A 23600-nucleotide genomic window follows, 5' to 3' on the forward strand; every position below is an offset into this window, starting at 1 on the left:
ATGATGCAGAAATTGTTGGGGCAATAATAGAGGTAGGAAGGTTGAGAAATACATCTGCCAACATGGAAGACGTTAATGGTTACACCATAAATTTCAAGATCATGGATCGCTCGTAAGTTAAAAAACATTTTACTATCCATCTGTACAGGAATTCATGTCTTTGTCACACTACAAGAAAAATGAACATTGATAGCACATGACGATAGCTCATTTTCCATAACTGCTATTAAAGATAGTACCGAAAGTTAGGTTGGTCTATCATAGCGTTTTAGAAACGCTAAGCATAGTGAAAAGCTAAAATCACTTGTGGCGGCCAATATTTACCCAAAATTTTAGACTTAATGCCCACAAGTTAAAAGAAAAAAAAAACTCAAGTCATAACCCTTAATTCGTCGGAAAAAAATTAAAAAAATTAACTCGTGGAAGTGTTAACTGGTCTCTTCTTCTCTAAGAAAGTTCTCTCATATCTCTGATCCACCTTGTCACTTATCTCGGCGATTTCTTCCGGCGGGACCAGCCACCTCCTCCGTCTGTGTACCTGACAAATCGAGATCAATTTCAAGAGATGCAGCTTGCATTTTCCGGTGATGGCTTCACTCGGATCGACTGCCTCCGGCCATTTCCCAGCTTGACGCCCGTGCTCTTTTCTCCTCTATTCCCATGTGTTCTCGACCTATGCACCGTCTCCGGTGGTTTTGAAAGGGTATCTAGGGTTTATCTAATTTTAGTTGAATTTTGAGTTTATGATTTCGTCTCTAACGAAATTGATAACGTAGGCAGCTTGGAAAATTTGTAGAGGAAATCGCCATCTATGTAGGGTTCTTCCTTGTTTCGAGTCCCGATCTCCTCTCTCAATCTCAGGTAACGCCAAAATCCTCTTTTTAATTTATGGGATCTTTTCTACCACTTTCGATATCGCCGTTTTAGATTTGAGAATATATCATCGTCCCACGAACTAATCGCATATGTTGTTGTCTGACATTAATTTTCATTTCTATCTATTGTAGTCTTCAGCTTCCGAATTGACTTTCAACAAGTAAGCTCGATGCCTTATATATTTTTCTTACCAAACCCCCAATCATGTTGTGTAGATGAATATTATTTTCTTTCTAGTTTTGATGGATATCCATCATTCACACGGGATTAGTTATCTAGCCATTGATGTCTCATCCTTGATTTATATGTTTTTTTGAATATTTCAGGGCAGATGATGAAGTTATTGGTAGGGCTATTGCTATTAAGATTTTTAGTAATAGTATTTTGCCTCTTTGTACTGGTGTTGTTATCATTGCTCTTGATTGATAAACTAAACACTCAATTCTTAATCTCTTAATGTGTTAATTGACCCATTAGCTTTGTTAAATTCTTCCAAAATCTCATCTTTAGACATGAGCTTTTTGTTGTTATGTGTCTCCTTGTGTCAATTATTTATATGTGTGTTTTGGTAAAAGTTTTGTCTTTTTGATTGCTGTTCTAATCGCAGTTTGGCTAATCTAATCTATGGATTGTTTGAATTTTGTGTTGAGTTTGTTGCTCTTGCCTCCACCACTTCCGTTTCCTAGTTGTTTCCTTCTTTGTGGAACTATAACTTGTTGTATACCTCTATATATTTGATATCTCTGTATTTTACCTCTTTTTAGCACACATTTCTTATGCATTTAGCTTAGTTTCCTCTCTGTTTCACTGCATTAATATTCCTTTTTCATAAGATTTTCATCACTTAGTACGATTTGCATTGCATGGCATAGCATGTTGCATATTGGATGAGTTTTAGGTACTTTGGAGCTTATTTGGGACTTAATGGAGCAAGGAGGAACCAACACGACCTTGGAGCTAGACTTGGGATCGAATTGGAGAAGAATGAAGTCGTTCAAGATCACCTGGGAGCAGTCTCGACGTGCAGACTCGACGTCACGTCGAGATGGACACCAAGAAGCAGCCTGGGAGCAGTCTCGACGTGCAGACTCGACGTCACGTCGAGATGGACACCAAGAAGCAGCCTGGGAGCAGACTCGACCAGACAGGCTCGACGTCACGTCGAGATGGACATCAAGGCGCCACCTTTGAGAATCACTTGGTCTCGACGTGTCAGGCTCGACGACACGTCGAGTTGGCCTCCACCGACTCTCTATTTTGTCCTGTAGCCAATTAGGGCAACCTAGTATTTCCTATAAATAGGGGTACATGCTATTGTCCAAAGGATATCCCTTTTACCCAGCAGATATTCTTCTTTTCTCTCATAAACCCTAGTTTTTGTAATCGTTTTTCCTGTTGATCCTTTGAGTTTTTGGATTTCGTTTCTTCATCAACGTTGTAGATCTGCCTCTTATCTATAACATACTTGCTTTTTAATGATTTCTGGGTTTGAAACGTTTTCTGGGTTTTTATGCATGATGTTCTTCAGTGTTCTTGAGTAGTGGATTAGGGTTTTTGAGGATGGGATAGATTAGGTGTGGAATCCTTAGTATATTTAGGTGGTTAAGTGTAGAATTGCTTGATTTCCCTTCTGGTTTAGTAGATCTTAATGCTACTTCCTCTCTGATCAATTGGAAGTTGATCTCAGATATTTCCACACCCAAAAGGTGTTTGATGAAATGTCTGAACCAACTATTCCAGAGATTTGCATACTCTAGCCCAAGAGATTGGATGTTTAGAATGCTTATTGACTCTATTAGATTGAATCTTAATGCCTGCTAGATTATATTTCTTCAATGAGAATTGAGTATGAAAGTGATTTAGCTTGAGAATCTCTGTCACGAGAGTGGATTGATTTGTATTCGAATCTATTGTCTAGGGATAGCTTGATTGAGTTTGTTAACCACCTAGGTAGACTAAGGAGACTGCCATAATCGATTACCCCATTCCTCAAGACCCTTTATCTCTATTGATTGTTTAAATCTTGTTTCTGTTAGTCTCTGTTGACCATCTCGACCTGTTAGGCCTAGATCGTTTCTCTGCATTGTTAGGTTGCTAGTTTCTTTTCCAAAGCTTATGCATGATAGTTTCTGGTCTTTAGTTTACTTCTTGCTCTTGTTTACTTGCTGTTTAGTTCTCTTTTATTGCTTTTAAATTCGGTATTTGCATGTTAAATTGGTTGCTTAGGATCAATAGAAACACACAAAACCCTTTCACAATTGGCTTGACTTATTTGCTTTCTGTTTCATATCTTGAATGCTTGCAGTCACACTGAGATTGGATTGATAACCTAATATACTACAATGGCATGTGTATTAGGGATTGATACATGTTAGAGATAGACAAAATCTGACTATCAATTTGGCGCCGTTGCCAGTCTTGTGTTGCATTGTTCCATTTAAGATTTCAGAAACGTTTAAGATCAAGTTCTTTCTTTACCTTGGTTACTAACTCTTCATTTCATCTGCTTGTTTTTGTGCTCCAGGTACCATCTCGACGACACGTCGAGACTGCCACATCGAGACTGCCACTCTGCATTGTTAGGGACCATCTCGACCTCACGTCGAGACTGCCACATCGAGTCTGATCACTCTGCATGCAAACTCGATCTAAAGGGTCCAACAACCTCATCAGCTACAAAGACAACATCAACCAGTTAGCTCGTGAGTTAAGAGAAGGTAGAGCCCGAGACTACTGTGAACCGCACAATCCAGTCGCCATGGAACCACAAGATCATGATAATCAAGGAGTTGGTATACCACGGAACATTGGTGATGGTGATGCACCACGCAACCATCAACAGAGACAGGGCATCGTTCCACCTCCTGTCCAGAACAACAATTTCGAGATCAAGAGTGGATTGATCTCAATGATTCAAGGTAACAAGTTTCATGGGTTGCCTCTGGAAGACCCCTTGGATCACTTGGATAACTTTGATAGGCTCTGCAGCCTCACCAAGATCAATGGTGTTAGTGAAGACAGCTTCAAGCTACGTCTGTTTCCCTTCTCGCTGGGCGACAAAGCACACCACTGGGAGAAGACACTACCTGCTGGCTCCATCACATCTTGGGATGATTGCAAGAAGGCATTCTTAACAAAGTTCTTCTCCAATTCCCGGACTGCACGTCTACGAAATGAAATCTCCAGTTTTACACAGAAGCAGTCTGAATCCATTTGTGAAGCATGGGAGAGATTCAAAGGCTACACTATACAGTGTCCACACCATGGTTTCAAGAAGGCTTCACTACTCAGCACACTCTACAGGGGAGTTTTGCCCAAGATCAGAATGTTGCTAGACACTGCCTCTAATGGGAATTTCTTGAATAAGGATGTTGAGGAAGGCTGGGAATTGATAGAGAACTTAGCTCTATCTGATGGTAACTATAACGAGGATTTTGATCGCTCCAACAGAAGCATTGGAGATCCGGATGCAAAGCATACTAAAGAGATGGTAAAGGCTCTCAATGACAAGCTGGATCAATTTCTGCTTACTAACCAGAAACCAGTACACTATATCACTGAAGAAGAGTACTATCAAATCCAAGAGGGGGAGAACACTCAGGCTGCAGAAGTCAGTTATGTTCAGAACCAAGGTGGCTACAACAAGGGCTACAACCCCTATAAGCCTGCTCATCCTAATCTCTCTTACCGGAGCACGAATGTTGCAAACCCTCAAGATCAGGTTTACCCTCAGCCACAACAGAACCAGTCCAAGCCATTCATACCGTACAATCAAGGCTTTGTCCCAAAGCAGCAGTTTAGTGGCGGTTATCAACAATATAATCCACCACCCGGTTTTGCACCGCAACCCCAGCCAGCTCCACCCGCCCAAGATCAAGACATGAAGCAAATGCTTCAGCAGCTTCTACACGGCCAAGTAGCTGGTGATAAGAAGCTGGCTGAGCTTCAAATCAAGATTGAGGCTCTAAACTCCAAGGTGAAGTACATGGAAAGCCAAGCTGCTTCTACTTCTGCACCTACACACCCCGGACAACTACCAGGGAAAGCTATTCAGAATCCGAAAGAGTATGCTCATGCTATTCAACTCCGCAGTGGTCGAGAGCTGCGTGCTCGACCTAACCAAGCTCCTGTCACTGAGGACAGTGAGATTCAAGATGGGGAGGATTCTCTTCAGAATGAGACTCAAGTAGAAGACACCACTAAGCTTGACCAAGATGCTGTACCTAGGGATCAAGTTAAGAGCCCCCAGATCAAAGAAACTGTTGTTGATAAGAGTAAGAAGAAAGCTTTCGTTCCACCACCCTACAAGCCCAAAATACCATTCCCAGGAAGATTCAAGAGGGATATCATTGAGAAGTACAGAGCCATGTTTGCTAAACACATCAAGGAGATTGAATTGAGGATGCCTCTCATTGATGCTTTCATGCTGATTCCGGATTCTCACAAATACTTGAAGGACATGATAATGGAGAGAATTCAGGAAGTACAAGGAATGGTAGTGTTGAGCCATGAATGCAGTGCTATCATACAGAAGAAGATTATACCGAAGAAGCTTGGGGATCCCGGCTCATTTACTCTACCTTGTTCACTAGGCCCTTTGTTCTTCAACAAATGCCTATGTGATCTAGGTGCATCAGTCAGTTTGATGCCACTCTCAGTAGCAAGAAGACTCGGGTTCATCAAGTACAAGTCTTGCCAAATCCAACTAATCTTAGCCGACAGATCCGTACGAGTCCCTCATGGTATGTTAGAGGATCTACCAGTCAGAATAGGAAAGGTAGAGATTCCTACAGACTTCGTTGTTTTAGAAATGGATGAAGAGCCAAAGGACCCTCTCATACTAGGGAGACCTTTCTTAGCTACTGCTGGAGCTCTCATTGATGTCAGAAGAGGTAAGATCGACTTGAACCTCGGTGAAGATTTCAAGATGACATTCGACATCACTAAGACGATGAAGAAACCTACTATTGATGGACAAGTGTTCTACATAGAAGAAATGGATCGTTTAGCTGACGAACTACTTGAAGAGCTTACTGAAGAAGACTACCTACAGAGTGCTCTTACCAAAGACGGGGAAGAGGGGTTCTTACACTTAGAGACATTGGGGTATAAGAAGCTGCTAGACTCCCATAAGGAAGAGGAATCATCAGAATACTTTGAGAAGTTAGAGGTGCCAGTAGCAGAAGTCAGTACAGTGGAAGAAGACATTTCAGAACAGTCTCGACCTACCTGCTCGACCACACGTCGAGTAGGCCTTCCCAGCCCAATTCCTGAAGAAGTCAAGGAAGCAGACTCGACCTGCAAGCTCGACGACACGTCGAGATGGCCTTCTCCTACCTCAGATGACTGGTCTGAGCTCAATGCACCTAAGGTAGACCTCAAACCACTTCCGCAAGGGCTAAGGTACGCATTTCTTGGAACAAACTCTACTTACCCTGTGATCATTAATGCTGCATTGAATGATGATGAAGTGGATTTGCTGTTGTCTGAACTTAAAAAGTATAGAAGAGCAATTGGTTATTCATTGTCTGATATAAAGGGAATCTCACCTAGTTTGTGCATGCATAGAATCCATCTCGAAAATGAATCTCATTCTAGCATTGAACCTCAAAGGAGATTGAATCCTAATCTGAAAGAAGTAGTTAAAAAGGAGATACTTAAACTATTGGAAGCGGGTGTAATCTACCCTATTTCAGATAGCACTTGGGTATCTCCGGTTCATTGTGTGCCTAAGAAAGGAGGTATGACTGTTATAAAGAATGATAAAGATGAATTAATCCCTACAAGAACTATAACAGGACATAGAATGTGCATTGATTATCGAAAGCTGAATGCTGCATCTAGAAAAGATCATTTTCCTTTACCATTCATTGATCAAATGCTTGAAAGGTTAGCTAATCACCAGTACTACTGTTTTCTTGATGGATATAGTGGTTTCTTTCAAATACCAATTCACCCTAATGATCAAGAGAAAACCACTTTTACTTGCCCTTATGGAACCTTTGCTTATAGAAGAATGCCTTTCGGATTGTGTAATGCACCTGCTACTTTTCAGAGGTGTATGACTTCAATATTCTCGGATTTAATTGAGGAGACAGTGGAAGTCTTTATGGACGATTTCTCTGTCTATGGCTCCTCTTTCTCCTCTTGTTTGTTAAATCTATGCAGGGTTCTAACAAGGTGTGAGGAGACCAATCTAGTGCTGAACTGGGAGAAGTGTCACTTCATGGTCAGAGAGGGTATAGTATTGGGACACAAGATATCAGAGAAAGGGATTGAGGTTGATAAGGCCAAGATAGACGTCATGGTGCAGTTGCAGTCTCCAAAAAGCGTGAAGGATATCAGAAGTTTTCTGGGTCATGCCGGTTTTTACAGGAGATTCATCAAGGATTTCTCAAAGTTTGCTAGACCACTTACTCGACTTCTCTGTAAGGAGACCGAATTCATCTTTGATGAAGAGTGTATGAGAGCTTTCAACTTGATTAAAGAAGCTCTAGTGTCTGCTCCAATCGTCCAAGCACCAAACTGGGATCATCCTTTTGAAATCATGTGTGATGCTTCAGACTACGCGGTTGGGGCTGTGCTGGGTCAGAAGATAGATAAGAAGCTCCATGTTATCTATTATGCAAGCAGAACCTTGGATGATGCTCAAGTGAGATATGCTACAACAGAGAAAGAGTTGCTGGCTGTAGTCTTTGCATTTGAGAAGTTTAGAAGCTATTTGGTTGGATCTAAGGTTACTGTCTATACAGATCATGCAGCTTTGAGGCACATCTATGCTAAGAAGGACACCAAGCCTAGACTGCTGAGATGGATTTTGTTACTTCAAGAGTTTGATATGGAGATTGTTGATAAGAAGGGTATAGAGAACGGAGTAGCTGATCACTTGTCCAGAATGCGGATTGAAGATGAAATCCCTATAAATGATTCAATGCCTGAAGAGCAGCTGTTAGCCGTCAAGTGCTATAAAATGGTGTACAACAAGAAGGAATTCGATGAAGCATTGGCTGTAGAAGAAGAGAAATTTCCATGGTATGCTGACTTTGTGAACTACTTGATCTGCGGAGAAATCCCCAAATACCTTGATGCTTACCAGAAGAAGAAGTTCTTTAGAGACATCAACCACTACTACTGGGATGAACCTTATTTGTATAAGAAGGGTACTGATGGCCTATTTAGAAGGTGTATTGCTGAAGAGGAAGTTCAGGGAGTGCTGGAACACTGTCATGGTTCTGCTTATGGCGGTCACTTTGCTACCTTCAAGACAGTACAGAAGGTTCTCCAGGCCGGCCTTTGGTGGCCTTCCATGTTTAAAGATGCACATGGATTCATTGCTAAATGTGATCCCTGCCAGAGAATGGGGAACATAACTAGGAGGAACGAAATGCCACAGACCCCGATCCTGGAAGTTGAAGTCTTCGACGTTTGGGGAATTGATTTCATGGGACCATTTAATCCTGCTTCCTATGGTAATAAGTACATCCTAGTTGCTGTGGACTACGTCTCCAAATGGGTTGAGGCCATTGCATCTCCAACCAATGATCATAAAGTGGTCTTAAAGCTGTTCAAGAGCATCATATTCCCCAGATTTGGTATCCCTAAGGCTGTGATCAGTGATGGAGGTTCTCATTTCATCAACAAGGTCTTTGAGAGTCTGTTAAAGAAGCACGGTGTGAAGCACAAGGTAGCTACTCCTTATCACCCTCAGACTAGCGGGCAAGTAGAAGTATCCAACCGACAGATCAAAGCCATACTTGCTAGAGTTGTCGGTGTTTCAAAGAGAGACTGGTCTACCAAGTTAGATGATACACTTTGGGCTTACCGGACTGCATACAAGACGCCGATAGGAAGGACGCCATTTCAGATGCTGTATGGGAAGTCATGTCATCTTCCAGTTGAGGTAGAGTACAAAGCAATCTGGGCTACTAAGTTGCTGAACTTGGATATCAAAGAAGCTCAAGAGAAGAGATCTGTTGACTTGCACGAACTTGAGGAAATAAGGCTTGAAGCTTATGAGAGTTCAAAGGTGTACAAGGAAAGAACAAAAGCTTTCCATGACAAGAAGATTTCACCAAAGGACTTCAAGGCTGGAGACCAAGTGTTACTATTCAACTCCAGACTCAAGCTCTTTCCCGGAAAGCTCAAGTCTAGGTGGTCAGGTCCTTTCACTATCAAAGAGGTTCTACCATTTGGTGCGGTATCGCTATTTACTAAGGACGGGTCAGAGTTTAAGGTGAATGGTCAGCGGCTTAAGAAGTATCTCGCAGATAGCGTCATTCCTGAAGGATCTACGGTTCATCTTCAGGAACCTCAACTCGCCTAAAAGAGTAGTAAAGTCAAGCTAAAGACTTTAAACAAGCTCACTTGGGAGGAAGTCCCATGTCTATCCTTGTAAATATTAGTTATTTCCTTGTTATTTTTGATGTTTTTGCTTAAGTGTCTCAGGATAAAGCGTTTTAAGGAAGCCAAGGCGCAAAACAGAATGGGTGGCCTTGTCTCGACCTGCCCTACTCGACTACAAGTCGAGCTTGCCCCTTGGTGTCACTCCAAACCAATACCGAAGCCCTACTCGACGTACTAGCTCGACCAGACGTCGAGTTAGCCCATGAAGCCCATAAGTACCAGGTCAATCACCTCCTTTTTCACCCATCCATGAGGTAACAACTCCAATTCACCATTGTATATACCACATTTCATTTTGTTTCTCTGTTGGTTTGCCCTGAGTACTCTCTTCCAAATGCTTGTTACACAGAGGACTGTGTAATTTAAGTTTGGGGGAGGGCTCAGGGAGTATTTGACATTGTGTTTTGTTTTCTTATTTCAAATTTTGCATCATTGCATCTAAGGCATAGAAAAACCATAAAAATTTGAAATTTTTCGAAAATGATTTCACAAAAACAGAGTGTTCATATAGCTTGCATTGTCATTTTAGGATTGTTTTAGTATGCTTTCACTTAGGGCTGTTGCATCATGCATTTGCATTGGAGATTATGATGATTATAACCTTGTAAATATGCCTATCCACTAAGTAGAACTCAGTGCCCTGGTTGTTAGTTCTCTAATGCATAATCGACTGAACTTGAAGTAAGACCGCACCATCTTTTGAATTCAACGCTTAACTTTCTTGTTTTTAGTCGAATCTCGCTTTGATCTGATGCCATTCCCTATCTATTTGAACTTGAATTTTGACTTATAATTATCATGCTGTGCATTGTGCTATGAACTCATGGATACCTTAAAATACTTGGACTTTCTTTTACCTTTTGATCACTCTTGCTAGTCCAAGTAGCTGACTCCCATCTTTGGAGCAGTTATTCCCCACCCTTAGCCTTAACCTTCTTTCAAGCCATTTATCATTTGTGTGTGAATGTGAGGCCTTATTCCGATTGAGCTTGGTAGAAAGTGTTAGGTCTGTAACGACAAGGATAGTATCTCATGTAGTTCTGGTTCACGTTATCTGGACCAGATAGGACTAGGTGGGTGCTTAATTCTGGGTTTGGGTTGTGTTTAAAAGAAAGAAAAGGTTGTGTTCATCATTGAAAGAAAAGAAAAGGGAAAAGAGTCCTAAGGAGAAGTAGCTAAAGTAAGAGAAGTCTAGTAAAGGATTTGGGTGTGCTATAAAGTAAAGGAAAAAAGGGGTTCTGTAAATAGCTTAAAGAGTTTGGGCAAAAGCCTTGTGTTTATAGGAAGAAAGAAAAGGGAACCCTAGTTGTTAAAGAAACCTGATCCGCTAGACAGAGCAGTAAGAATGCAAAAGGGTAGAGTTAAGTTCATGATTCTGGGATTAGAAATAGGACCTCTATTTGGGTTGATATTGATTACATTCTGGGTAGATGGGGTCTTATCCTTGTATGCATAACTTGATACTCACCTTTAGCATTCTACTAAAGCTCAATCATTCTTGAGAGATCCCCTGTTACGATTTAAGCCTGATCTTTAAGGGACCATCTTTGTCTCTAAAACCTTTACCCTTTAGCCAAATGTGTTCATATCCATTGCATAGTATGATTCATGGTTCCAACTTAATGAATGTTAAAGGGAATGTGCAGATTTGAATGCTTGATTTGATTAAGGCAGAGGTTAGGTTGAGATGTGAAGGAGATGGCTAATGTTTTTAAGTAGGGATCAGTCAACCTTGCATTCTAGAATTAGCAACCTGGACATTGAATTCACTTACTCTATATGCATGTTTTGGTTCTGAGTCTCCACCTTCAAACCTCTTCTCCAGCTTGGTTCTATCTGTTTGCTTGAGGGCAAGCAAGAGCTAAGTTTGGGGGAGTTGATATCTCTGTATTTTACCTCTTTTTAGCACACATTTCTTATGCATTTAGCTTAGTTTCCTCTCTGTTTCACTGCATTAATATTCCTTTTTCATAAGATTTTCATCACTTAGTACGATTTGCATTGCATGGCATAGCATGTTGCATATTGGATGAGTTTTAGGTACTTTGGAGCTTATTTGGGACTTAATGGAGCAAGGAGGAACCAACACGACCTTGGAGCTAGACTTGGGATCGAATTGGAGAAGAATGAAGTCGTTCAAGATCACCTGGGAGCAGTCTCGACGTGCAGACTCGACGTCACGTCGAGATGGACACCAAGAAGCAGCCTGGGAGCAGTCTCGACGTGCAGACTCGACGTCACGTCGAGATGGACACCAAGAAGCAGCCTGGGAGCAGACTCGACCAGACAGGCTCGACGTCACGTCGAGATGGACATCAAGGCGCCACCTTTGAGAATCACTTGGTCTCGACGTGGCAGGCTCGACGACACGTCGAGTTGGCCTCCACCGACTCTCTATTTTGTCCTGTAGCCAATTAGGGCAACCTAGTATTTCCTATAAATAGGGGTACATGCTATTGTCCAAAGGATATCCCTTTTACCCAGCAGATATTCTTCTTTTCTCTCATAAACCCTAGTTTTTGTAATCGTTTTTCCTGTTGATCCTTTGAGTTTTTGGATTTCGTTTCTTCATCAACGTTGTAGATCTGCCTCTTATCTATAACATACTTGCTTTTTAATGATTTCTGGGTTTGAAACGTTTTCTGGGTTTTTATGCATGATGTTCTTCAGTGTTCTTGAGTAGTGGATTAGGGTTTTTGAGGATGGGATAGATTAGGTGTGGAATCCTTAGTATATTTAGGTGGTTAAGTGTAGAATTGCTTGATTTCCCTTCTGGTTTAGTAGATCTTAATGCTACTTCCTCTCTGATCAATTGGAAGTTGATCTCAGACATTTCCACACCCAAAAGGTGTTTGATGAAATGTCTGAACCAACTATTCCAGAGATTTGCATACTCTAGCCCAAGAGATTGGATGTTTAGAATGCTTATTGACTCTATTAGATTGAATCTTAATGCCTGCTAGATTATATTTCTTCAATGAGAATTGAGTATGAAAGTGATTTAGCTTGAGAATCTCTGTCACGAGAGTGGATTGATTTGTATTCGAATCTATTGTCTAGGGATAGCTTGATTGAGTTTGTTAACCACCTAGGTAGACTAAGGAGACTGCCATAATCGATTACCCCATTCCTCAAGACCCTTTATCTCTATTGATTGTTTAAATCTTGTTTCTGTTAGTCTCTGTTGACCATCTCGACCTGTTAGGCCTAGATCGTTTCTCTGCATTGTTAGGTTGCTAGTTTCTTTTCCAAAGCTTATGCATGATAGTTTCTGGTCTTTAGTTTACTTCTTGCTCTTGTTTACTTGCTGTTTAGTTCTCTTTTATTGCTTTTAAATTCGGTATTTGCATGTTAAATTGGTTGCTTAGGATCAATAGAAACACACAAAACCCTTTCACAATTGGCTTGACTTATTTGCTTTCTGTTTCATATCTTGAATGCTTGCAGTCACACTGAGATTGGATTGATAACCTAATATACTACAATGGCATGTGTATTAGGGATTGATACATGTTAGAGATAGACAAAATCTGACTATCAATATTCTCTATAAATCTCTTTGATTAAGTAATAAGAAACATTATTTATAAATTTGACCATTAGCTATGTTACTTTCATCTTCATGAGTTGTTTTCACTATGTGCATGTCTCCTTTGGTCATTGATTCATATGTGTGTTTTGGCCACAGTTCCGTCTATTCAATTGCGGTTTTCTTGGTCTAGGTATTTCAATATCAGGAAGCCAAAAGAAAAGAGCTTCCTTTTAGAGCAAGCACTTCCTATATTTCATCTCTTTGTCTTTTAAACTCCTTATTGTATTTTGTGTTTTTCAGGAAGACGTCGACATCTGATGAACCTAAGCCAAAGAGACTTAGAAAGGCCAAGGATACGAAGACGAGCTCTTCTATCTTAAACATGCCCTAACAACCTCTTACGGCTTCTTTATCTTCATGTAATGTTCATCGTTTCACACTTACTTTTGTTGATAGTTGTTTACTCTTTAGGGATGTTGCTGATGTTGCCTTTCACTTTGCAGGAATGAATTCTGTCATTCTTTTAGACGAGAGCATCTAAGTTCTCTCATTAAGGATGTAAGACTTTAACTGTGCTCATTGCTATGCTTAACTCCTACGTTTAGTGTTTATGAGATTTTACCTAACTGTGCTATTTATATATGATTGTAGGTTTCAAAGATCGGTGGTGAAAAGTGGAATTCTATGACTGGGGAATTGAGTTGCTTTATTATCTTGTTTATTCTTTAGTTTCATGGTGATTTGTTTACTCTTTGTACTTTGAGATATTAGTACTCTTGTTGTGTATAAGAGTAGTAGTTGAATTTTTGTATAAGACTTGTTATATATGTTTTTAATAATTTATGTAATAAAAATAAATTATATAAATTCAATTAAATAAATCTTGCAAAATAGGGTTCAAATATACAATTATATATAAATTAAATTAAATTTGTATAGCGAAACAAATATGCTATAATACTATATAAAACAGCACTAAACGTGTGTTACAATAAAGTATATTAGAGCATTCGATTAGTGCTATAATAAATCGACATTTAATAACATATCGAAAAACGCTATCGTATATAGGGGGTCTACCATAACAGGGGCATAAAACAGCGTTTATGAAAACGCCATTAATGACGTATTATAGCTTTTTTCTCATGCTAACAATGTAGATATTTCTTGTAGTGTCATAAACTACTTTTTTTTTTTTACACAGCAAAGTGGTGTTGACATGCGAGGCTTTAGGGCAGACCGCTATAGATTTTGAAGAAAACTATCGCCAATATGGTTGTATCAATATGATTGTTGCACTAGGTTGGTGGAGGGTTGTGAGGCCAAATAGGAGGGCTAATAATGTGAAGATTGTGAGTCATGGATCAATATCAAAAAATTTTCCCGAACCACACATAGAAGAAGTTGAAGAAATCAAAATGATGATTGATTAATGGGAGAGAGAAGAAGTTGAAGAAATCAAAAACTCTTATTTTTTATTTAATTATTGATTAAATTTTATGTAATATTTCTCGAATATTTCTCGAATAGCTATTACCGTAAAAATTTATTTTGTGTTTTGACCATCCAATAGTTATGGATGATTCTCATATTTTAAGAAGCTATTCTTATACCACATATTTTAATTAAATTTAGGATATCCATCGACAAGTATCCACCAAAAATCATACATAAACCCTATACTCTAAACCCTAACCAATACATCTTTAAATAATATTCCTAAACCCTAACTATAATTTGATTCTCGTTAGTGTATTTTTCATCATTGTTTCTTGTGGTTTGGTAAAGTTTTTTAGAAGGAAATTTATTTAATAATTAATAAAAATATTAAGAGTGTTAGTGTTATGGTGGCATGCCCTAGACTAAATTGAAAAATACAGTAGAGAAGTTGATGTAGGCTTAGGTGTAATGATTCCAGAGTAGCACGGGTGTAGCAAATCGAAAACTATAATGGTAATATATTGGGTAGGAGAAACTACCGCCAAAAAAGTTAAAATACCATGGGTTGTGGTTGAATCGATATCCACATGGATTGTACTTATTTCTATTTGTTTATTCTATTCCTTAATATTCGAGAATTGCGCAGCTCAAAGATTTTAAGAATCTGACGCAGGCTATACTGTTCAAAGGGTAGGTAACATCGTTGTCATGTCTCATAAATGTAGAAATGTAATATGAATAATTATTTAATTTTTTCATAAATATCTTTAAACAATTATTATTCGTCATAGCATGTCCATCTTACGTCAATCCACGACTTTTAATCCAATGAAAATAAAATGAATTTTGGAAAATTAACAAAGCTTACACCGTAGAATATCGGGAGGGAGTTTTCCCGCCAAAACAATAGAAACACCAAGGGGAGGGATAAATAGAATATCCACGTGGATTGAATTTAGTTATTATTGTTGAGTATATAAGTTAACTTAAAAAGATATTAAGGATTTGACGCAAAATATGTATTGGTAACACATACCAAGGAAGTGAAAAGTAAAAAGATTTTCATCGTTGTCAAATCTATGAATTGAAAACAAATTTTTATCAATCACTAATATTTCTAAAACATTTTACTCACCATTTTTACCATGATTTTAAAGCAACGATTAATTATTGTTTTTTTATGAAGTCATCAACCCGTTTATACTCAGCATATATATCAATTCATCTCGTATCCACAACATTATATCCATGTATATATATATATATATATATATATACATATATATATATGGTAATCCAATGAATATATTATCAAAGCGGGGAATTAGCTAGCAACACGAGTTTAGGTTAAACATGGGTGACTCTATAAATAGGACATAAACCATAACACAACCTATCCAAAGTGAAATTTGTTTTGTAATTCTGATTATGATTGGAGATTCACAAGAAAGCTTAACTATGAGTGGTGTTCTCGAAAGCAATGAAGAGAGCGAGGGTTCAAATGTCATTGAGGTTGTTGTAATGTGTTTTTAGAATAATGCTTATGTAAGAATGATAGTTTAAAAATCTGTTTTAATTTTGTAGGAGATTCCAATGAGGGAATTTCACATTCCTCAGCCGTTAATGGAAATAATCGTGAGTAAGGTTGGTGAAGATGGTGTTGATGCGTTGAAGAACTTGTTGCTCGCTGGGAGAGAGGGGAAGGATGTTGTTCTGTCGAAAAAAACCTTAGCATCTGTTCGCATCGACATGGACAATCATTTCATGTGGTGGTCAATGCCACATTCAAAGTACTACACTTTCTTCCAAAAGTGTCTTGCCGCGAATAATCCATATGCGAAGTTTGTAGAGAAGAACAAAGGAGTGGCTTATGAGTCGACGATAGGGTATTTTCAAATGAGATGCCGTTGGAAGGTCTGCCGCAATAAACGCTGCGGGGGTTTGATGAACCTGGATGACATGAAAAAGTGCGTGGTGCAGCCACCTTTTAAGCGGGAAAGAACTGGGAGGCCAAGGTGCCGTATGTGCAACAAAGCTGGGCACAGGTGTATGGATTAAGGATTGTAGGATGTTGCCGGGATTATGGGGAAGAGTTCATGAATATTATGATCTATTTTTTTTTGGAATGTTATTTGGTTATAATCCAATATATAAGCGGGATGTTGTTTTTGGTTACCTATTAGTTTAAAGTTGAACGGGAATGTAAAACTTTTAAGATTGTTGGGATGTTTTTGTTAATTTTGATGTAAGAACATTGTTTTGCTGTCCATGTAATGTTATCCATTTAATAGTTAATTTTCTATTTGAATTTTGTTTGACTCCTTTTTATATTATATTTGGTTATTGTAATATATTATAATCAATTAGATATTATCCATATAATCATAAATTAAAAATTTAAAACGTTTAAATAAAATTTAGAAAAACTATTTCCACCTCTGTCAAACCTTTTAATATCAACGGGGATTTAGTAAGGTAAGAGCGGAAAAATTCACGCCAAAACAATATCCACGTGGATTGCATTTGGGGTATTTTTGTTGATTATATTGGGAAATATTTTAAAGTGTCAAATTTAAAATATTTAAAAAAGAATATGACCTCGTTGTCATGTCTCATAAAGTAAAACAAATTTTTAGGAACAATTTAAATTTATAAATTATATTTATAGAATTAGAAGCCAAATTTCAAACCAACGTCGTAAACAAAGAAATGGTTTTTATGAAGTAGTAAATCCATATCCATTGCCACAACCCGTGTAGCAACTCGTAACCACAATATTAAATCCATGTGTAAAGATATTGATATTTTAAGAGAACTCATATTTTAATCCAATAGAAATAAAATAAATTAAGCGAATTAGCCACCATTATGAGGTAAGGTTAAACATATAGGTTTAATAAAGTCTATAAATAGGATATAAACCGAAACACAACCTAATCCAAATATCAGAAATTTGCATTTCTTGTTAAAATGGGCGATTTACAAGAAAGCTTAACGATGGGAGGTGTACTCCAAAGCTATGAGGAGAGCGAGGGTTCAAATGTCATTGAGGTTGTTGTAATGTGTTTTTAGAACGATGCTTATGTAAGAATGATAGTTTAAGAATCTGTTTTAATTTTGTAGGAGATTCCAAGGATGGAATTTCACATTCCTCAGCCGTTAATGGAGATCATTGTAAGTAAGGTTGGTGAAGATGGTGTTGATGCGTTGAAGAACTTGTTGCTCGCTGGGAGAGAGAGGAAGGATGTTGTTCTGTCGAAGAAAACCTTAGCATCCGTTCGCATCGATATGGACCATCATTTCATGTGGTGGTCAATGCCACATTCAAAGTACTACACTTTCTACCAAAAGTATCTTGCTGCGAATAATCCGTATGCATAGTTTGTAGAGAAGCACAAAGCACTGTGTTATGAGTCGACGATAGGGTACTTTCAGATGAGATGCCGTTGGAATGTCACACATGATAAACGCATGGTGGATGACATGAATGTGTGCGTGGTGCAGCCACCTTTTCAGCCCGGAAGGGTCGGGAGGCCAAGGTGCCCTAGGTGCAAGAGAGTTGGGCACAGATTCAACAGGTGTGTCGATTAAGTTATGGAGGATGTAAGCGGGATGTTGGTGTAGAGTTCATGAAAGTATGAGCAATGTTTTTTGATAAGTTATTTGGTTATAATCCAAGATGTAAGCGGGATGTTGTTTTTAGTTACCTAATACCTTTAAGTTGCAGGGGAATGTATAACATTTAGGAACTTTGTTTGTGTCCATTTAATGTTATCCATATATTTCTTAAAGTTCAATGTCCGGCAAATTAAATATGGAATGAGATATTTTCTTTCGTCCATCTATTGTTATCCATATAAACGTTATTGTGCAATGTCAAACCTTTATAAAGTTTGTAAATATTTTGGTCAAATTTAAGCAAAGAATTCTAGTTTATGGCCATGGGTTATTATCCATATAATAGTAATAAAATATGTAAAAGCCCCGAGAAAATGTCGTTTTGATTGGTTTGGAAGCATGGTTGAAAAAATTATAGCCTGCCCATAGGAATAATAGGTTAAAAGTATCTCGTCCACAAACGAGCATCAGACGTAGCAAAAGGTATTGATGTGGAGTGTCACTCTTCAAGCATTACACAACAGATAATTCAATGTAAAAGGTGTCAGTATTGGCTAACGAGATGTATGTGGCCTAAAGCGTAGGAATAGGTTATAGGTACATAAATTAATGTTTTTATAATTATGGCTGAGTTGACAATTAGAAAGTTTAAATATATTTAATTGAATTGATGGCGTAAACGAAAGCTATTTAGCTTTTATTTTTTTTTTTCAAGAAATGGGACTGAAAAAGTGAAGTTGGGTTGAATAGAGTAATTATAGTTAACCGAGGAAACGGTGGAAACTACAACTATAATGGATGATCCTTTATAGATTGGGAATAGAATCTGTCAATTAAAATGCAACATTACATATATCATCACACAACAACTACTATGAAAATAGTTTTCCAAGTCCTAAAAAATTAAAAAGGAAAAAAATAAAACAATGAACACAGCGAAAACAACAATGTTTTTCATACATCTAAGTTGCGTTTTCAAGTCTTCAATATCTTTCTGAAGAACAGAATCACAGGCCCGCGTCTCTCTGACAAAGTGTTTATGTCGGAATCACAAATATTTAACCCTTTTTGCAATGTGAGTGTAGCACCCTCAATGTTATCCACTTTCTTAATCAACTCCTCAATCTCTTCTACCATACATGTATCCGTCCATTTGAACAAATGGTTCCTATTCTCCTGTGTAATCGGAAATTATTTCTGATATAAATGTAGCAAAAATAATATAAGATAGTTGATTTACTTACAGGGGATCCCAGAGGACATGCATGAAACAAGCGACCAGAGTTTCTTGGAGTTGCTGAGGTTTTCATCACAACTTCCTCGCCACAGGGGCAGAGTTTCGGGATACCTCCAAATCGATCTACCATTTTCTTGTTTGGACCTTTATGTTGGAGGAGAACAAAAGAAAATTCTGCTCTTCCGCTTCTTGTAAAGAGTTTTCTCAAACCAATTTCTTGTTATGATGAAATCCCTAGATTTAGAATTTATTCCTTTCTGACAATAAAAAAAAAAGAATTTATTCCTAAATTTGAACTACGTCGTTTTGGTGTAAGATGAGTATGAGTAGTTCTAATATTGTCTTAAAAAAGAAAAAACAAATTTGCCCATAAAGCATTTTGTTACATTATCTCATGTCATTGTAAGAGTCCATGAATACTAATCTACCAGTAACTGACATAATATAATTCGTAGTAATTAGTTGTCAAACATTATTTTGAATACCCAAAGCTGGTAAATCGGAAGATGTTAGCCGTGTGGTCTGTACTCAATGGATTATAAAACAGCGTATCAATAAAAACATTCATTTGAAAGGCAACTGCAGATAAAAATGTACAAGTGATTATCGAATGCCTTTATCGAATATCATTGTAAGAGTCCATGAATACAAATCCACAATCTACAAAATGAAATAACATTCGTAGTAATTAATTGTTTAACATTTACTTAGTACAAGACGCTGGTAAATCGGAATATATCAGCCGTGTGGTTAGTAAACAATGGATTGCAAGACGTGTATGAGTAAAAACTAGGGGTGGGCATTCGGGTAACCAGTTCGGGTTCGGGTAAAACCCGTTCGGGTTCGGGTTGAATGGGTAATGAATTTATGGTCCATTCGGGTATTCCTATGGTTTCGGTTCCGGTCCGGTTCGGGTACTGTCGGGTTCGGGTCGGTTTGGGTAATACCCGAAGTTTAAAATCACTTTACATACTCAAAGTCTCAAATGATCAAATAAGAGTAAATTCCAATCCAAAATCACATAAATCCGATTATTCGAAAATGAAAAACATAGAACAAGATAGAACAAGATCCGGTGATGCATAAATGATGAGTGATGACTTTGTTTTGAATCTTTCTCTCCTGACAAGAAAAAACAATCAAATGTTACTTACCTTAATCACTCAAAAGTCAAAACCATGAAAGTCAATGTAATTACTTACCTTAATCATTCAAAACCATGGATGTGGAATTCAGGTTCAAACTCTACATCACATTGACAAGTTAAACAGATTATAATCAAACTTTGAAACTGTAATTGGTAAGAAAAAAACTAAAAGAGAGTTCTAGGAAAAAAATTACCTCTCATAAGCTCATCTTCATCCACTTGATCTGCAAGCAGTTCTTTAATTGTTGACACTCCTCTTTCATTGATATGAATCTCAGATTTTAACCATTGCTCGGTGCACATCAACACTTCTATCATGTAATGTGTTAAGCAGCTTCTGAATGGATCTAACACTCTACCACTAGTGCTAAATGCAGATTCTGATGCCACAGAAGTCACTTGCATAGCGAATATATCCTTAGCTATTAGAGACAGAACTGGAAACTTCCCACTGTTGAGCTTCCACCATGACAAGACATCATACTCTATTCCTTTTAAAATTTGCGGAGTCTCCACAGCCTCATTCAAGTATAAATCCAACTCATTAGATGATTTATGAATACCTGTTTCTTTCACAATATCATCAAATAAGTTTTCTATATCCTCTAATATAAGACCATTACCCACGACTGTTTCAACTTGCTCTTGGGACTGAGAACACGCTCCTTGTGACTGAGAAGATGCCATTGAATTACTGCCTCCATTTTTATTCAACAAACTTGCTCTGCAATACTCATCATACAAATCCTTCAAGATTTGAATCACTGATTCTGAAAGAAGAGTAGCCTCTATACTACCTGTACCATACATCTTAGCAAAACAGAGCTCAGCAAATTTCATCTTCTTTCTAGGGTCAAAAACACTAGCAACCATCACCAACTTATTCATTTCAACTTGAGCACCAAACGGATCCCAATATTTCTTCACCTTTCCTAACATTGCTAATGCTTTCTTCTTAAGCTTTTCATCAGACTTTTTCTCTGTGTTTAAGGCAGTTAAGTTTCTAGCAATGTTGACTATCTCACTGTAGAGCTTATGAGAAGTAACATAAGTTGAACCTGAAAAGCAGCTGCATCCCAATCATCTGCCATAGGTGGTCCAATCCTTTTAGTTCCATCCACCTTTTCCTCAAAGTAGTCATTGTAGGGTTTATCCTCAGCCTCCATTTCCTCAAAAGCAACCCTAAACTGCACAGCTTGCTCTAGCATGAGATAAGTAGAGTTCCATCTGGTCTTCACATCTAAAGGCAAGCTACCTCTTTTTATCCTTTTAGCATCACAACGCAAATCAAATGATTTAAGTCTGTTTGTTGAAGACCTCACATACTGAACCCCATTGCGAATACCAACCACACTACTATTCACTTCATGCATACCTTCCTTTACAACTAAATTCAGGATGTGAGCAGCACACCTTAAGTGCATATATTCACCATTCAGTACCAATGCATCATTTCCAATCAGCTTCATTGCTTTCTTGAATTTAGTCAGTGCAGAGCTATTAGCTGTAGCGTTATCCACTGTGATGCAGAACACCCTCCTTATACCCCACTCATCCAAATATTCCAGAAGAACCTTGCAAATTGTTGCACCCTTATGATCAGTCACATGCTTGAATCCAATAATCATCTTCTTTAACTGCCAATCAGAGTCAATAAAATGAGCTGTTATTACCATATAACTCTCTCCAGTATTGTTTGAAACCCATATGTTTGTAGTCAGTGACAACCTCTGCTTGTTCTTCCCAAGAATCTTCTTCATAGCTGCTTTCTTCTTAACATAAAGCAACACAATTTCTCTTGCAGCTGTTCTCCGAGAAACTGGTTTACACAGTTGAGCTTTAGAACAGAAATGTCTCCAAGCCACACTCTCTATGAAAGATAAGGGTAATTCACCTAAAATCAACATCTCAATAGTAGCTTCTCTAATCACTAAATCAGAGACCTTATACACTGTAAGACTACTACCATCTGCACCATTACGACGACCTAAAACAGTTTGAGAATGTTCTTTATTGGTACTTTCCCATACCTTGAATGCTTTGCAGGTCAATTCAAGATGCTTCTTCAAGGTAGAGGTGCCAGACTTGGAAGGACAAGCCAACTCTTTCCCACAGTAATTACAATTGCACTTGTCTTGATTCTTTTTCTGTCTGGTGAAGTGATCCCAAACATAGGACCGACTAGTTGTCTTCTTTTTCTTCTTAGAACTACTACCTCCGTCACCTTTATCTCCAGTTTCTCTCTTTTTACGCTTCTCCTTTCTTCCAGAAGTAGGAGTTTGAACCTCATCTTCATCATGTTCACTTAAATCAACATCATCAAAATCTTCTGGAGTTTGAGTTTCATTTGACGCCATCTACATTAACAAACTTGACAAAATTAACAACAAAAACTTGACAAAACTTGACTCAAATCAACAAAATTGACTCACATCAGATAAAAATTAAAAATACTAGCTGCATTCTTCATAAATTACATGTATTCTGAAACATTTTTTATTGCATAATATCAAATTTATATGATTTACATAGGTTTTTTTACAGAACATGAAAGCTTATGTCTTGCAATAAGAAAAACTATCATAGCTTATGGCATGTAATAAGAAAAGCTATCATAGTCTAAAGATTCAGAGTTCAGACATTTCATTGAGAAGAGAGAAACAAAGAGACAAAGACACCAGAAAAATTCAAGACTTAAACATCTACACAAAGACATCGATGAATCTTTCAAAAAGCACAAACATTTGACTGTATCTTACTATCTTTCATGACATTGACTAAATTAAATCGGAACAAGAATCATCTAGCCTTTAACAACAAGAACTAGAATGATACGGAATAAAAGCTGCAATCAACAAGAACTAAAATCGAAAATTCGAAACCATTTCACGACAGATCTATTGCTACAACTATCAATTGCAAAATAAAATCGGCACTAGAATTGCAAAAGAAAAACTCGAGACCCAGAATTACAATTGCAAGAACCCAAGAACTAACCTCTGAATGATTTCGCGATAGAGCTGTTGGTGTTGAGTTGATCTGAATATTCGGTGACGGTAAGGTCGCTGAGAGTGTAGCAACGAGGGTTTCCAGTTTTGAATTTTGATAATGTGACTCAAGAAGAGATTTTAATCAAGGAAGCCGAGATACTAGGGCAGTAGGGGAGAAGGAAACTCAAGCGACGAAACTTAAAAATTAAAATCTAGGGTATATACATATAAGAGTATATCTAATTATCTATATATATATATATATATATATATATATATATATATATATAAATATATGTTTATTGTTTCGGGTTTATGGGTACCCGAAATGGGTAACGGGTAATACCCGACCCAAAC

The 23600-nt window shown here is 37.9% G+C and overlaps 1 protein-coding gene and 1 long non-coding RNA gene across 2 annotated transcripts; both read left to right on the forward strand.

Annotated features, from left to right (window-relative positions):
- Positions 1 to 779: 779 nt before the first annotated feature.
- LOC9319842 lies at positions 780 to 13669 on the forward strand. Its single transcript, XR_002333187.1, has 5 exons — positions 780 to 861; positions 1008 to 1036; positions 13112 to 13230; positions 13315 to 13369; positions 13463 to 13669. It is a non-coding gene; the product is annotated as an uncharacterized LOC9319842 (long non-coding RNA).
- Positions 13670 to 15570: 1901 nt separating this feature from the next.
- LOC110229796 lies at positions 15571 to 16506 on the forward strand. Its single transcript, XM_021030686.1, has 3 exons — positions 15571 to 15769; positions 15839 to 15961; positions 16166 to 16506. The coding sequence occupies exons 1-3, from the start codon at positions 15680 to 15682 to the stop codon at positions 16307 to 16309; spliced, it is 357 nt and encodes a 118-aa protein (XP_020886345.1). The 5' UTR covers positions 15571 to 15679; the 3' UTR covers positions 16310 to 16506.
- Positions 16507 to 23600: the final 7094 nt, after the last annotated feature.

The sequence above is a fragment of the Arabidopsis lyrata genome (genome assembly GCF_000004255.2).
Source record: "Arabidopsis lyrata subsp. lyrata unplaced genomic scaffold ARALYscaffold_3, whole genome shotgun sequence".
Classification (NCBI taxonomy): domain Eukaryota; kingdom Viridiplantae; phylum Streptophyta; class Magnoliopsida; order Brassicales; family Brassicaceae; genus Arabidopsis; species Arabidopsis lyrata.

Bases quoted from the DNA above. Each gene is read 5' to 3' on its own strand.
- LOC110229796 (XM_021030686.1), top strand. From the start codon at position 15,680: ATGATTGGAGATTCACAAGAAAGCTTAACTATGAGTGGTGTTCTCGAA. The intron at 15,770-15,838 runs GTAATGTGTTTT...ATTTTGTAGGAG, and splicing joins CAAATGTCATTGAGGTTGTT to ATTCCAATGAGGGAATTTCA. The intron at 15,962-16,165 runs GTTCTGTCGAAA...TGCCGTTGGAAG, and splicing joins GGAGAGAGGGGAAGGATGTT to GTCTGCCGCAATAAACGCTG.